The sequence below is a fragment of the Mobula birostris genome, chromosome 4 (genome assembly GCF_030028105.1).
Source record: "Mobula birostris isolate sMobBir1 chromosome 4, sMobBir1.hap1, whole genome shotgun sequence".
Classification (NCBI taxonomy): domain Eukaryota; kingdom Metazoa; phylum Chordata; class Chondrichthyes; order Myliobatiformes; family Myliobatidae; genus Mobula; species Mobula birostris.
The window spans coordinates 84,581,831-84,596,725 of record NC_092373.1 but is presented as its reverse complement, the minus strand read 5'-3'; the positions used below and the strand labels follow the sequence as shown (position 1 = coordinate 84,596,725).

At 44.2% G+C, this 14,895-nt stretch overlaps 2 protein-coding genes across 2 annotated transcripts in view; one reads left to right on the top strand and one right to left on the bottom strand.

Annotated features, from left to right (window-relative positions):
* Positions 1 to 878, bottom strand: part of parlb (presenilin associated, rhomboid-like b) — a 50,166-nt gene extending 49,288 nt beyond the window's left edge. The window contains exon 1 of the mRNA XM_072255699.1: positions 772 to 878. Within this exon, the coding sequence (XP_072111800.1) occupies positions 772 to 839 (68 nt within the window). The 5' untranslated portion in view covers positions 840 to 878. The remainder of the gene's footprint in view (positions 1 to 771) is intronic.
* An 8,523-nt stretch (positions 879 to 9,401) lies between these two features.
* On the top strand, positions 9,402 to 10,478 carry LOC140197042 (probable G-protein coupled receptor 148). Its single transcript, XM_072256973.1, has one exon. It carries the CDS (start codon positions 9,402 to 9,404, stop codon positions 10,476 to 10,478), a length of 1,077 nt encoding a protein of 358 aa, XP_072113074.1.
* Positions 10,479 to 14,895: the final 4,417 nt, after the last annotated feature.

Genomic DNA, 14,895 nt, shown 5'->3' with positions numbered 1-14,895 from the left:
CAACAGATTTCTGGATTTTAGGGGAATTTAAGGGAGAGGACAATGAGGATGAGGTGGGTCAGCCACAATCTAGATCAGGGGTTCACAACCTTTTTTTATGCCATGGACCCCTACCATTAAAGAAGTCCGTGGGCTCCAGGTTGGCAACCCCTGATCTAGATGAATGGTATTACAAACTTGAACAATTAAAGGGTTTCCCTGCTGTTTTCCTACCAATTACAACGAATTAAACAGAAACACCAAAGACCTCCCTGTTCTTGCGTCCCTTTTGAGATTGTGACTTCTTGGATTCTTCATTCCAAAATGTTGTGATGGGGATAAAAAAAAATGCAGAATAGAAAGGGGGTGAAGGAAAGCAGAGCAAGAAGCACTGGGCAAAGGAGGAAGAGGGGAGAAAAGCAGCCTAGAAAGTAGAAGATGGAGGAGGTTGGTACTGAATGGCTGGGTGGGGATCTAGGTGCTGGAAGTATAGCAGACAGGTGGAGGTGGCGTTGGTAGGTGGATATGGGTTGTAAGGAGTGCGGGCTTTAGCGGGTTGGAGGAAGGTGAGATGGGGATATGGGCAAGGTATGCGTTTGGGAAGGGTGCTGGGAGAGAAGGTGTGGGCTCCGGAAATTGAAGAGTGAGCGGGGAAGGAGTGCGATGGGGACACCGGGACGGCATATCGGCCGCAGAAACTTGTACAACGCTGCCCGATTCTGCTTCTGTTACACTGGATCTCTGCCACCCGCACTCCAGTGAAATCCTGGCCTTCCCAGGTCGCCCTCATACCTGCTGCCCCGGGCACTCCCCGCCCTCAGGAGCCGGGAAACAGCCGCCGCACAGCACACAGACGCCATGCTTGTTGGTGTTCACTTCCGGCACGTCAAGTGATTTCCGGTGAGGACAGGGCCGAGAGACCATGTTCATAAAGGCGGAGACGCGTTTGTGTGTGTGCGCGTGCGCGTGCTGTGAAGCCGCGATTGGGGGGGAGGGGGGGAGAGGGGGAGAGGGGGGGAGAGGGGGGGGAGGGGGGGAGAGGGGGGGAGGGGGGGGGGAGGGGGGGGGAGGGGGGGGAGGGGGGGAGGGGAGGGGGGGGAGGGGGGGAGAGGGGGGGGGAGGGGGGGAGAGGGGGGGGGAGGGGGGGAGAGGAGGGGGGGAGAGGGGGGGGGAGGGGGGGAGAGGGGGGGGGAGGGGGGGAGAGGGGGAGAGGGGGGGAGAGGGGGGGGGAGGGGGGGGAGAGGGGGGGGGAGGGGGGGAGAGGGGGGGGGAGGGGGGGAGGGGGGGAGAGGGGGGGGGGAGGGGGGAGGGGGGGAGAGGGGGGGGAGGGGGGGAGAGGGGGGGAGGGGGGGAGGGGGGGAGGGGGGGAGGGGGGGGGAGGGGGTGGCGTTTGGGGAATAAGGGCGTTGGGGAGCGTAAGGGAAAGGGGGGTTTGGGGGCACTGGGTGAAGAGGGTGGCTTGAGGGTCGTAGGGAAAGAGGGGCGTTGGAGGGTCATAGGGTAAGGGGGGATGGAGGGCCATAGGGGAAGAGAGGGTTTGGGAGCATAGAGGAAGAGGGGGTTTGGAGGGTCATGGGGGAAGAGGGGTGTTGGAGGGTCATGGGGAAGAGGGGGGTTGGAGGGTCATAGGGGAAGAGGAGGTTGGAGGGTCATAGGGTAAGGGGGGATGGAGGGCCATAGGGGAAGAGAGGGTTTGGGAGCATAGAGGAAGAGGGGGTTTGGAGGGTCATGGGGGAAGAGGGGTGTTGGAGGGTCATGGGGAAGAGGGGGGTTGGAGGGTCATAGGGGAAGAGGAGGTTGGAGGGTCATAGGGGAAGAGGGGGTTGGAGGGTCATAGGGGAAGAGGGAGGTTGGAGGGTCATAGAGGAAGAGAGAGTTTGGGAGCATAGAGGAAGAGGGGGTTTGGAGGGTCATGGGGAGAGGGGGGTTGGAAGGTCAGGGGATGAGAGGTGTTGGAGGGTCATAGGGAAGAGGGGGTTTGGAGGATCATAGGGGAAGAGGGAGGTTGGAGGGTCATAGGGGAAGAGAGGGTTTCGGAGCATAGAGGAAGAGGGGGTTTGGAGGGTCATGGAAGAGGGGGGTTGGAAGGTCATGGGGAGAGGGGGGTTGGAAGGTCTTGGGGAAGAGAGGTGTTGAAGGGTCATGGGGAAGAGGGGGTTTGGAGGGTCATGGGGAAGAGGGGGTTTGGAGGGTCATAGGGGAAGGGGTTTGGAGGGTCATGGGGAAGAGCAGTTGGGAGCGTAGGAGAAGAGAGTTGTGGGATTTAGGGGGTTTGGGTTGAATAAGGATGAGAGGGAAGTTCCCATTCTGCAGGTCATTCAAAATTAATATTAATTTGTTTTCCTTTGAAGCCATCAAAATTATAGTTATTCTATTATTGTTTGGTGGTAGAAATGGATTTTATGTGAATATTTTGCATTATGATTGTATTTTAAATTTTGTACTTTGTGTCACTGCAGTTTCTTGAGGTTGGTTAATTCATGTATTATTGTAGCAGCTACTTTGTTATACATGCCGTCCATACAGATCATTGGAAACAGCACAAACATTTAAGAGGACTTGTATACAAGTTGGAGTCAGAACAGCTTAACAAGTGTGAAGATGATGTGCTGTCAGAAATCGATCCCTGTTCTCATTTAAAATTCTGAGACTGGGACCACATGCAGCCGGCATCCTAAAGCACTGGAATGTTAGCACCAATGTGTTCTTGACTAAGTTTTCCAAATTCACTGGAAGGACAAGTGAATCGACCTTGTTCTTCTCTCGCATTAACATCTGCTGCAACAAGGCTTGTTGGATCTGGATGATGATCAGGATCAAGATGAGGCTTTTCATTCTAGAACGAAGTAGATGTCCTCCTTTTTCAAACTTTCTCCACCATCAATACTGTCCTCAACTGCATCTCTTTCATTTCACACACGTATGCTCTTGCCCCATCTTCCTGCCACCCTACCAGGGATAGGGTTCCTCTTGTTATCATCTACCACCCTACCAGCCTCCGAGTCCAGCACACAATTCTCCGAAACTTCCGTCACCTCCAATGGGATCCCACCACCAAACACATCTTTCCCTCCACCCCACCCCTCACACTTTCTGCTTTCCTCAGGGATTGCTCCCTACGTGACTCCTTTGTCATTTGTCCCTCCCCACTGATCTCCCTCCTGGCCCTTGTAAGCAGAACAAGTGCTACACTTCCTCCCTCACTACCATTCAGGGTCCTAAACTGTCCTTTCAGGTGAGGCAACACTTCACCTGTCAGTCTGTTAGGGTCATTTATTGTGTCTGGTGCTCCCCATGTGGCATCCTGTACGTCGGTGAGACCCGATGTAGATTGGGAGACTGCTTTGCCGAGCATCTACGCTCCGTCTGCCAGAACAAATGTGATCGCCGAGTAGCCACCCATTTTAATTCCACTTAACCATTCTCATTATGATATACCCATCCATGGCCTCCTCCATTGAGATGATGAGACTATAAGACAAAGGAGCAGAAGTCAGCCATTCAGCCCATTGAGTCTGCTGCGCCATTTTATCATGAGCTGATCCATTCCCATTTAGTCCCACTCCCCTGCCTTCTCACCATAACCTTTGATGCCCTGACTACTCAGATACCTATCAATCTCTGCCTTAAGTACACCCAATGACTTGGCTTCCAATGCCGCCCATGGCAACAAATTCCATAGATTCACCACCCTCTGGCTAAAAAAATTTCTTCACATCTCTATTCTGAATGGGCGCACTTCAATTCTTAAGTCGTGCCCTCTCGTACTAGACTCCCCCACCATGGGAAACAATTTTACACATCCACTCTGTCCATGCCTTTCAACATTCTTCTAAACTCCAAAGAATACAGTCCAAGAGCAGGGAAACGTTCCTCATATGTTAACCCTCTCATTCCCAGAATCATTCTAGTGAATCTTCTCTGAACCCTCTCCAACATCAGCACATCCTTTCTTAAATAAGGAGCCCAAAACTCCACAGTACTCCAAGTGAGGTCTCACCAGTGCCTTATAGAACCTCAACATAACATCCCTGCTCCTACACTCTATTCCTCTAAAAGTGAATGCCAACATTGCATTTGCCTTCTTTACCACCGACTCAACCTGGAGGTTAACCTTAAGGGTATCCTGTACGAGGACTCCCAAGTCCCGTTGCATTTCAGAACTTTGAATTCTCTCCCCATTTAAATAAGAGTCTGCCCATTTATTTCTTCTGCCAAAGTGCATAACCATACTCTTGCCAACATTGTGTTTCATTTGCCTCTTCTTTGCCCATTCTCCCAATCTATCCCAGTCTCTCTGCAGACTCTCTGTATCCTCGGCACTACCGGCCCCTCAACCTACCTTTGTATCATCAGCAAACTTAGCCACAAAGCCATCTATTCCAAAATCAAAATTGTTGATGTACAACGAAAAAAGAAGCGGCCCCAACACGGACCCCTGTGGAACACCACTGGTAACCGGCAGCCAACCAGAATAGGATCCCTTTATTCCCACTCTCTGTTTCCTGCCAATCGGCCAACGCTCTATCCACATATATAGCTTTCCCGTAATTCCATGGGCTCTCACCTTGTTAAGCAGCCTCATGTATGGCACCTTGTCAAAGGCCTTCTGAAAATCCAAATATACAACATCCACTGCAGCTCCCTTGTCTAGCCTACTTGTAATTTCCTCAAAAAATTGCAATAGGTTTGTCAGGCAGGATCTCCCTTTAAGGAAACCATGCTGAGTTCTGCCCATCTTGTCATATGCCTCCAGGCACTCCGTAACCTCATCCTTGACGATCGACTCCAACAACTTCCCAACCACCGATGCCAAGCTAACTGGTCTATAATTTCCTTTTTGCTTCCTTGCCCCTTCTTAAATAGCGGAGTGACATTTTCAATCTTCCAGTCCTCCAGAACCATGCCAGAATCTATTGACTTTTGAAAGATCATTGCTAATGCCTCCGCAATCTCCACAGCTACTTCCTTCAGAACACGAGGGTGTATTCCATATGGTCCGGGAGATTTATCTACCCTTAGACTATTCAGCTTCCTTGGTACTTTCTTTGTCGTAATTGTGACTGCGCACACTTCTCTTCCCTGACACCCTTGAGTGTCCGGTATACTGCTGATGTCTTCCTCAGTGAAGACTGATGCAAAATGCTCGTTCAGTTCCTCCGCCATCTCCTTATCTCCCATTACAATTTCTCCAGCATCATTTTCTATAGGTCCTATATCTAGTCTCATCTGTCCTTTACTCTTTATATACTTGAAAAAGCTTTTAGTATCCTCTTTGATATTATTTGCTAGTTTCTTTTCATAGTTAATCTTTTCCCTCTTAATGACCTTCTTAGTTTCCTTTTGTAAGCTTTTAAAAACTTCCCAATCCTCTGTCTTCCCACTAATTTTTGCTTCCTTGTATGCCCTCTCCTTTGCTGTAACTTTAGCTTTGACTTCTCTTGTCAGCCACAGCTGCAGCCTTTTTCCATTCGAAAATTTCTTCTTTTTTGGAATATATCTGTATTGCACCTTCCTCACTTCTCGCATAAACTCCAGCCACTGCTGCTCTGCCATTCTTCCCGCTAACATCCCTTTCCAGTCAACTTTGGCCAGTTCCTCTCTCATGCCACTGTAATTTCCTTTACTGCACTGAAATACTGACACATCGGATTTCGGCTTCTCTTTCTCAAATTTCACAGTGAACTCAATCATGTTATGATCACTGCCTCCTAAGGGTTCCTTCACCTCAACCTCTCTAATCACCCCTGGTTCATTACACAATACCCAATCCAGTACAGCCGATCCCCTAGTGGGCTCAACAACAAGCTGTTCTAAAAAGCCATCTCACAGTCATTCTACAAATTTTCTCTTGAGACCCAGTGCTGACCTGATTTTCCCAATCAACTCGCATGTTAAAATCCCCCACAATTATCATAACACTGCCCTTCTGACAAGACTTTTCTATTTCCTGTTGTAATTTGTAGTCCACATCACTGCAGCTGTTTGGAGGCCTATAAATAACTGCCTTCAGGATCCTTTTACCCCTGCGATTTCTTAGCTCAACCCATAAAGTTTCTACAGCTTCTGATCCTATGTCATCTCTTTCTAATAATTTAATATCATTTCTTACCAATAAAGCCACGCCTCCCCCTCTGCCTACCTGCCTATCCCACAATATCATACCTGCCAATCAGTAGCTGTACGACAAGATCATCCACCTTATTCCTTATGCTGCGTGCATTTAAGTATAACACCTTAAGACCAGTATTTGGTACTTTTTGCTTTGATTGCACTGCAACTCACTCCAATGGCTGCAAATTTGCCCCATCACCTGCAGACTTAGGTTGGAGGAACAACACCTTATATTCTGTCTTTCCATGGCCTGTCTCTGTCACCAATCAACTGCCCAGCTCTTTGCTTCATCCCCCCCACTCCCAGTGTTTCTCTCTCTCCCGCACCCCCCCCCCACCTTTTAAATCTACTCCTCAGCTTTTTTCTCCAGCCCTGCTGAAGGGTTTCAGCCTGAAAAGTCAACTATACTTTTTCCCATAGATGGTGCCTGGCCTGCTGAGTTCCTCCAGTATTATGTGTGGGGTGCTCGGATCTCCAGCATCTGCAGATTTTCTCTTGTTGGATCTAGAGATAATATTGTCCAGAAGGCAAGAATGAGGTGCAAATCATGCAGTGGCAGCTGATTATTAGATGCTGAAAGGAAAGCAATAACAGTAAGGTACTGTGAGTGAGTAACACAGCAACAGGTAACTAACTCTAACCAGCTCCCTCTAGTAAACAATCTTCCTTGTGGTCTTTCATAATACTGAAAACTAGTTCAAGCTAGACATGGAAGGAAATTCCTTTATAAGATCACCCTATGAAACAGTTCTATTTATGGCATGACACAGGCTGCAATAAGGAAGATAGTGTAAATTACTAAAAATTCACTGAAATTACAAATACGGGATTATATAACTGTGAGCAAGCATAAAAAACGGTTAAATGACAGATTAGACCCTAACCCAAAAGGTCTTAGTTGGACTGAATACTAAACAATTCACATCATTAGCATAGCTGACCCTCCATTCTGAGCTCAAAATGGGAAAAGATTACCAGCGAGACAGAGGAAAATATTGTCCTTAAAGCATGTACCACCAGGCGCAGGTCAGCTTTATCCCACTGCTAAAGTGGTCCCTAGCATGATGAGATCGAGTCTTGACCCCACTATCTACCTTATTGTCCACCTGCACTGCACATTCTCTGTAACTAACACTTTATTCTGCAAGCTCTTGTTGCTTTTCCATGTATGACTTCAGTGTACTGATATGATGAAATGATTTGTAGGGGTGACATGCAAAACAATTTTTTCACTATACATCAGTACATGTGTCAATAACAAGCAAATTCCAAGTGGGGAAGAAGTATCCTGGATGGTGTTGAGAACTAAAACCATGCATCAGACTTGCAAAAGCAGTAAATGAAATGTATCTCCTCGCGAGCCACCTACACTTTCTAACACCAGATGCCCTGTCTGCAGAAGTGTCAGGAGTTGTCATTGGTGGCTTCGTTAGCCACCTCAGAACCCACACCATCAGATTGAAAGTAGGTTATCAGTGAACTCCAGGGACATCATAAGAATAAGTTATTGGCAATCAGAATCAAATTTATTGTCGCTGACTTAGTTGAGGTGAAATTTGTTTTGTAGCAGCAGAACTGTGCAAAAACGTATAATTGCCACAAATACTGTGCACCATCAATCTTCATGCCATCCAACTCGAGGACTGGTGCTAATACTATTTTGTGTCTGTATTGAAGTTTACCGTAGTTATGTGTGCTGTGTGTAACTAAATACTGTGTCCAAAGTGACAGTAACTCAAATAATCATGCATTACAACAGTGATGTGCAGAAGGACAGCACTAAATGTTATGTTCAGTTGCAACACCTAATGCACAACATGCTGAAACTTGAAATGGATGGGCTACAGCAGCAGAAGATCACAATATTAAGAGATACCTAATAAAGTGCCCACTGAATGTATCTAGAAATATTCAAGGGTCTTCTGGTGACATACTAAATCTCCTCAGACTTATGACAAAGAAGAGCTGCTGGCATGCCACCCTCATCAATGTGTTGGGCCCAAAATAGATCATCTGAGACAAAGCAACACACACAAAATGCTAGAGGAATACAACAGGCAGTCCTGAGGAAGGGCCTCAGCCTGAAACATCGACTGTTTACTCTTTTCCATAGATGCTGCCTGGCCTGCTGAGTTCCTCCAGCATTTTGTGTGTGTTGCTTCGGATTTCCAGCATCTGAAGATTTTCTCATCTTTGAGATCATCTGAGTTGATGGTGCTCGGGATCTAGAGGTTGCTCATCTCAACCACCTACCGCTCAAAAAGGTCTGGTGTGTGTTCTCCCAACATTCCCTTCCTGAGCCCGTGAGGCAAACTTAACACTTACAGGAATTTTTTTTTTCTTGTCTGGCACATGGTGTCAGGATTAATTGGGTCACATTATGAACGTTCCTGACTCGATCCTTGTATTTTTTACGAGGCTGGGTGGCTAGCTCGACACTCAACCCGGCACGGATGGAAAGCGTGCTCGGGGTGGCCACTTACAGGAATGAGATGTGTCGATCAATAGTTGGGCAATGTAATAGGTCAAAAACTGCAAGGTGATCTACTTGGGTAAGTTTATTCAGATGACTGCAGTACCAATGTCGCATTGTCATAACAGGTTACTTATAGGATTTTCTGTACAAAACCAATAATGATATTGCTATTAAAAACAAATTCAGTCATTGGAGCATGAGAAGTGACAAATGTGGTTTAGTGTTAGCTGCGAGATGGAGCTGTTACTCATTTAGAATCTGTTTTAATTAATGAAATCCTTCTGTTCGCTGGCATTGATCAGATAAAACGTGTCCAATGAGTGTCAAATCAAACAGTGTGTCCAATGAGTGTCAAATCAACAACCTGTCTCCTGGCAAATGAAGTGGCAGTGTGTCTCTGCTCTGCTACAAGCCACAGATTTGGTGCTGTGCTGATTTTTAGGGCACTAAACCAATTCCATTTGAACATCATTTTTGGTAGAGAATTTTTTTTAATCAAATGAAGATAAAATTCCATTTGTCTGGATCTTGGTTTCAGCCTCTGCAAGATTTATTTGTATGAATATGTTTATGAAAATAAGGAAGCACATACTGCACCAGCTCCGAGCTGCATATAGGAATTGCGTGAAGAATGGTTCCTTTTACATTTGAAGAGGAGGATTTTTCTTCTTTACGTTTCAAGAATATACAGGATCACATGAGTACAAGTATTATCTGCAGTAAGCCTGAAGGGATTTTGATCAAAATGAGCAAATCAAGTTGAAGGCCATTGCTGTACTGGATGAAAGCAAACACTAATTTGTGGTCATGAGTTGATTTCAAGTGGTATGTAATGAATTTATATAATTGCAATCATCGTGCCGACCACAATGAGATGTCTCTTCTAGCTGAAGAACTCGTTACTGTGCAGTTCCCTGCAAATGCATCCCATTCTGTGGATTTTCTTCAGCACGAAGACATCCAAGCATGGGTGAATGCTTTGGGACACTCCAAAACACATATTTTGATGATTCCTCTGATAATTTGCCTTATTGCCTCATTGTTGGCTGCACCTCTTGTCTTGATTGCCATCTTTTCAAACAACAACCTTTATCAGGAAACCAGGTACCTGCTGCTTGCCAACACTTTGGTTAATGATCTAATTTATTCAGTACTGAACACCTTCATCGACATCCTTAATGCTGCAGGTGTCGGGATGCCTAAAGTTGTTTGCCAAACACTATTGTATGTGTTAACAGTGTCTTATTGTAATGGCATTCTGACAGTTACTGCAATGGTGGTGGACACTTATGTGGCTGTTAGCTGGCCCCTTCGTTATCCCTCACTTTTACCTCGATCCAGGGCCCTGAAAATCATTATCTGTATTTGTATTGTTTCTGCCGCAGCTCCATCTGTCATTTTTATAATAACACTAGGAACTCAACAGAATCCATTGTCCACGTTATCGATTTGTATTTTTCCTTTAACATTCATGTTTTCTTTCCTTCGATTACCTATCTTAAAAATGTATTACAGTTTTACAGTAATTTACTTTCTAATATGTTTAGTACTGATTTCCAGTAGCTATGTCATGTTATACTGCAAAACTAAGACGTCAGGAATATGGACTGGCAACTCCAGGGCAAGGCAGACTTACCTTATTCAGTCAATGCTGCTATTCTTTTACTTCATCCCCTTGCTTGGTTTAGTGGCAGGGGGTGCACTCCAAGAAATGGACCTGATTTCCTATGTGACAGTACTCTGGATCAATATGTCAATGACAAATTTCCTTATGATGTTACCCAGAGCAGTTTCCCCATATGTTTATGCACTGCGGTACCGAGAGGTGACAAAGTCAATCCAAACTTTACCATTGCTGAGACATATTAGGCGTATAAGCCCCACTGATCAGCACCATCAGGATACTTGATTCATTCAAACAAATCTACTGATACTTGATTCATTCAAACGAAACTTTCAACCATAGGAAAACTGCCAATGGCTTGCATTTAGGATCCCTACTTCATTATTGTTGGCTGAACTAAAGTGATGAACCTCTTAGTAATTCATGAATGAATAATGATTCCATATAGCTTTTGTGTGCCACACACTAATGTCTTTCATTTCCTGGCACAAAACTTAGCTCCATAGATGATTTATGAACTTCTTTCCAGCAATGTTACCTGTTTTATTTGCACTCTGATTCCAAATGAATGCACTTTACACAGTGTTGGTATTTGAGATAGTTTTCCTCTTGGATTATTTGCAATTAAATAACACTCATAGAATGTCCAAATAACAATTTAAACCACAAATCAGTTTCTAGCCTCTATCCTTAAAAGTACTAGTAATCATCCAAACTGGAAAAACAATGTTTCATTACTGTCTTATTGTGGATAAATGACACAAAATGGGTGAATCTATCCAGGATGTGGGTTGCTCAAAAATGGTTCCACCTCCTGTTTTGAAGAAGATTTCTTTATTTAATTTATTCTTCTGTTAATTAGTTGATTTGCAAATGTAATGAGGTACAATTTCTAGCTTTTTTAAGGACAGAGGTTAGAGGCTAATTTAGGAACTAACCAGTCAGTGGTACAGTCTAAGAGTCATCTAACTGCAAGTAATCTTAGAGGGAAACAAGCTCAGATAACACAGTAGTGTAAGGTAAATTTATTTGGAACCAGTGGACAAAACAATTAACTTTGCTGGAAGGATGTTCACAACTCAACACTGATGCAACTTGCATACATGACAGGAAAGTAATTAATATGAGGACAAGGTTTCCAGAACACAAAACATTATTCACCTATCCTTCACTAGTACATATCACATACATGTATATCTCTCTTTCTCACATATCCACACATGCATAACTTGTGTATTTAATATCTGAGTATTATTGTAAATATATTGTTTGATTAAGCATTCTTGTTCATTTAAATAATTAATTATGGGTTATATGTAAAAATGTGTGGATGGCATACATCATTGCGTGATACATGCGCATATGGCTTAAAGTAAAAGCGGAAGTAACGTACATGAGTTATCCTGGCTCCGTGTTTTGTTTTCAATTAGTTTAATATTTTGGAGTTACAAACGATAACAATGGTGATGAGGAAGTTTGAAATGAACCCGAGACGACTACCTACCCGTTGAAGCGCAGTGAGAAATTAGAGTTTTAAAAAAAAAGGCAGAAAATGGAAGAATTCACAAGTTCATAAACAGTGAGTACCGGGTGATAATAATGATAATTTTTTTTTAAAAGAGCATCAACGAGCAGCTCACTGATGGATTAGCCCTGCAGTGCCTGAAGCTCTTGGAGTAGAATAGTCTTTGGTTTGTAAAAAACAAGTTTTACAGAGAACAAAGCACCATTGGTTGGCTCCTGAGAGGCCACTGCGTTTGCATGCACCACCATCTTACCAGAAGTAAATCAGCCAAAATTAGCTTCGCTGTGAAAGTAATGCAGGAATATTTAGAACGAACCCATTGTTAATTGCTTTAGGCTTCATAAGCAGAATCAAAAGGAAGGGGAGTTCCTTTCAGTTTACATGACTGAATTGAAGAAGTTGTCGAGTGAGCATTGTCAGTTCAGTAGTGGGCTTAACGATGCACTGAGATATCATTTAGTTTGTGGAATTTTACAACAAAACATTTAAACTGCCTCCTAACTGAAGTGCAACTTAAATTTAAAAGAGCAGTTAAAATAGCTATATCAAAGGAAACAGCAGAGAGAGATGCAATTGAGTTGAAGTCAGGAATGAAAGTGAGCGTGAACAAAATTGCTATATCTAAACAGAAAACACCCTGGCCAAACAGATTATTTTACTGTTGTGGCAGGGGTTCGCTTACAGCAGATTCGTGCAGGTTTAAAGGCGAAACTTGCAGAAAATGCAGCAAAGTAAGAAACATACAAAGAGCATGTTGGGCAGACAAAAATAAATGAACTGCACAGGGAAAAGAAAAGGATAAAAAGTCAAATTGCAGCTTTAAAAAAAGCACTAATCTGCATCAGATGTTGTAAAATCTGACAATGAAGTGAATGGCACAGGATTGATTAGCCATGGGATTTACAATGTGAAAACTAACAGTAGACTAACAACATGGCTTACACCAGAAGTGAACAACAAACTAATTAAGATGGAATTGGACTCCGGCTTGGTTGTTACAGTCGTTCTACAAAATGGGTTTGAGCGCATTTCAAAGATACTGGACTGAAGCCTGCAGATGTCCAACTAAGAGCTGGAGAAAAGTTACTTCCTGTGGGAATGACATTTGCAACAGTGAGATACAACAACCAACAAGCCAATTTGGGCTTATATGTGGTCAAAATAGGAGGGCCAGTATTGTGGGGGCTTAATTGGCTGACACAACTGCAGCTTAATTGAAGATCCACGTACTACTTACATGCCTCATTCCCTGTAATAGAGTCAACTAGAAGCGAATTAAGAAAGGTACTGGATGATGTCACAGTAGTGTTCAGGGATGACATTGGAAAACTCAAACATATTAAGGGTAAAATAGTGCTAAATGAAAATGTTGCACCCAAGTTTTGTGAAGCCCAACAGGTTCCTTATACAATCCTTAATGAAGTAGCCAGTGAGCTGGATCACATGGAGGCTGAAGGATTTCTTTTCTAAGTTGAGTCGAGCCCATGGGCAGTAGCCAAGAAGAATGGGTCTGACAGGATGTCTGGTGATTTTAAGGTCACCATTAACCCAGTACTGAAAGGAAATCAATACCCTCTGCCCGGGATAGAGGCTATCTTTGCAAACCTTTCTGCAGGGAAACACTTCAGCAAAGTGGACCTAGCTGAGGCTTAACTACAGATGGAGATGGAAAGTTTTTCTCACCATAAACACTCACAAAGGACTTTATCACTATAATAAGCTTATTTTTGGAGTAGCATCTGCACCTGTATTCTGGCAGAAAGCAATGGACCAAGTACTGCAAGGCTGCCCAGGCTCATAGTGTTACCTGGATGACATTGTTATTACTAGTGAGGATGACAAGGAACATCTCCAAAATTTCAAGACAGTGTAAAAAAGATTATGCACTCAGAGCATCATGCAACAAGTGTGAATTCTTTAGACCAAGCATCACCTCATCACCTATTGTGATGCACAAGGATTAAACAAGTGCGCTGAGAAAATTCAAGCAGTGATGGATACCCTCAATGCCAAAGGACATGGCACAGTTGCAGTCCTTTTTAGGATTTGTCAATCACTATAACAGGTTCCTGCCAAACCAGGCTACTGTGTTCCACATCTTGAACTCATTACTACAGATCAGGAAGAAATGGCAATGGACAAAGCAGTGTGAGGTGATTTTCGAAAAGGTAAAAGAAATGGTGATGTCAGACACTGTACTCACACATTATGATCTATATCATCCAGTGAAGCTTGTCATGCACCCTTGGGGATGGCAACACATCCAGAAGAAAGGTATCCAGAACTGTCAAAACCGCTTCCTGCATTTCTATAATCATCTCCTACAAACACCACGGAGGAGGCCCCAGAACCTGAGATTGTTTCACAGCCACAACTCTCATCTGCCCAACAAAGTGACCTCCCTTGTCAGGAAAGACATTATGCCACAAGAGTAAGAAATCTTCCACAGAGCTGAAATCTTTAGGCCTGAATGGGGCAATTTAAAATTTACTATGCTGTGGATGTCTTTATAGAGTTGTATAATACAGTATATATTTATATAAGTTGAGATGCATTCTCACAGGTAGATGCCTCACAGGTAGATAGTTCAGTTGCCTCACAGGTAGATAGGGTAGTTAAGAAAGCTTATGGGGTGTTAGCTTTCATAAGTCGAGGGATAGAGTTTAAGAGTCCCGATGTAATTATGCAGCTCTATAAAACTCTGGTTAGACCACACTTGGAGTACTGTGTCCAGTTCTGGTTGCCTCACCATAGGAAGGATGTAGAAGCATTGGAAAGGGTACAGAGGAGACTTACCAGGATGCTGCCTAGTTTAGAGAGTATGAATTCTGATCAGAGATTAAGGGAGCTAGGGCTTTACTCTTTGGAGAGAAGGAGGATGAGAGGAGACATGATAGAGGTGTACAAGATAATAAGAGGAATAGATAGAGTGGATAGCAAACACCTCTTCCCCAGGGTACCACTGCTCAATACAAGAGGACATGGCTTTAAAGTAAGGGGTGGGAAGTTCAAGGGGGATATTAGAGGAAGGTTTTTAACTCAGAGAGTGGTTGGTGCGTGGAATGCACTGCCTGAGTCAGTGGTGGAGGCAGATACACTAGTAAGTTTAAGAGACTACTAGACAGGTATATGGAGGAATTTAAGGTGGGAGGTTATATGGGAGGCAGGGTTTGAAGG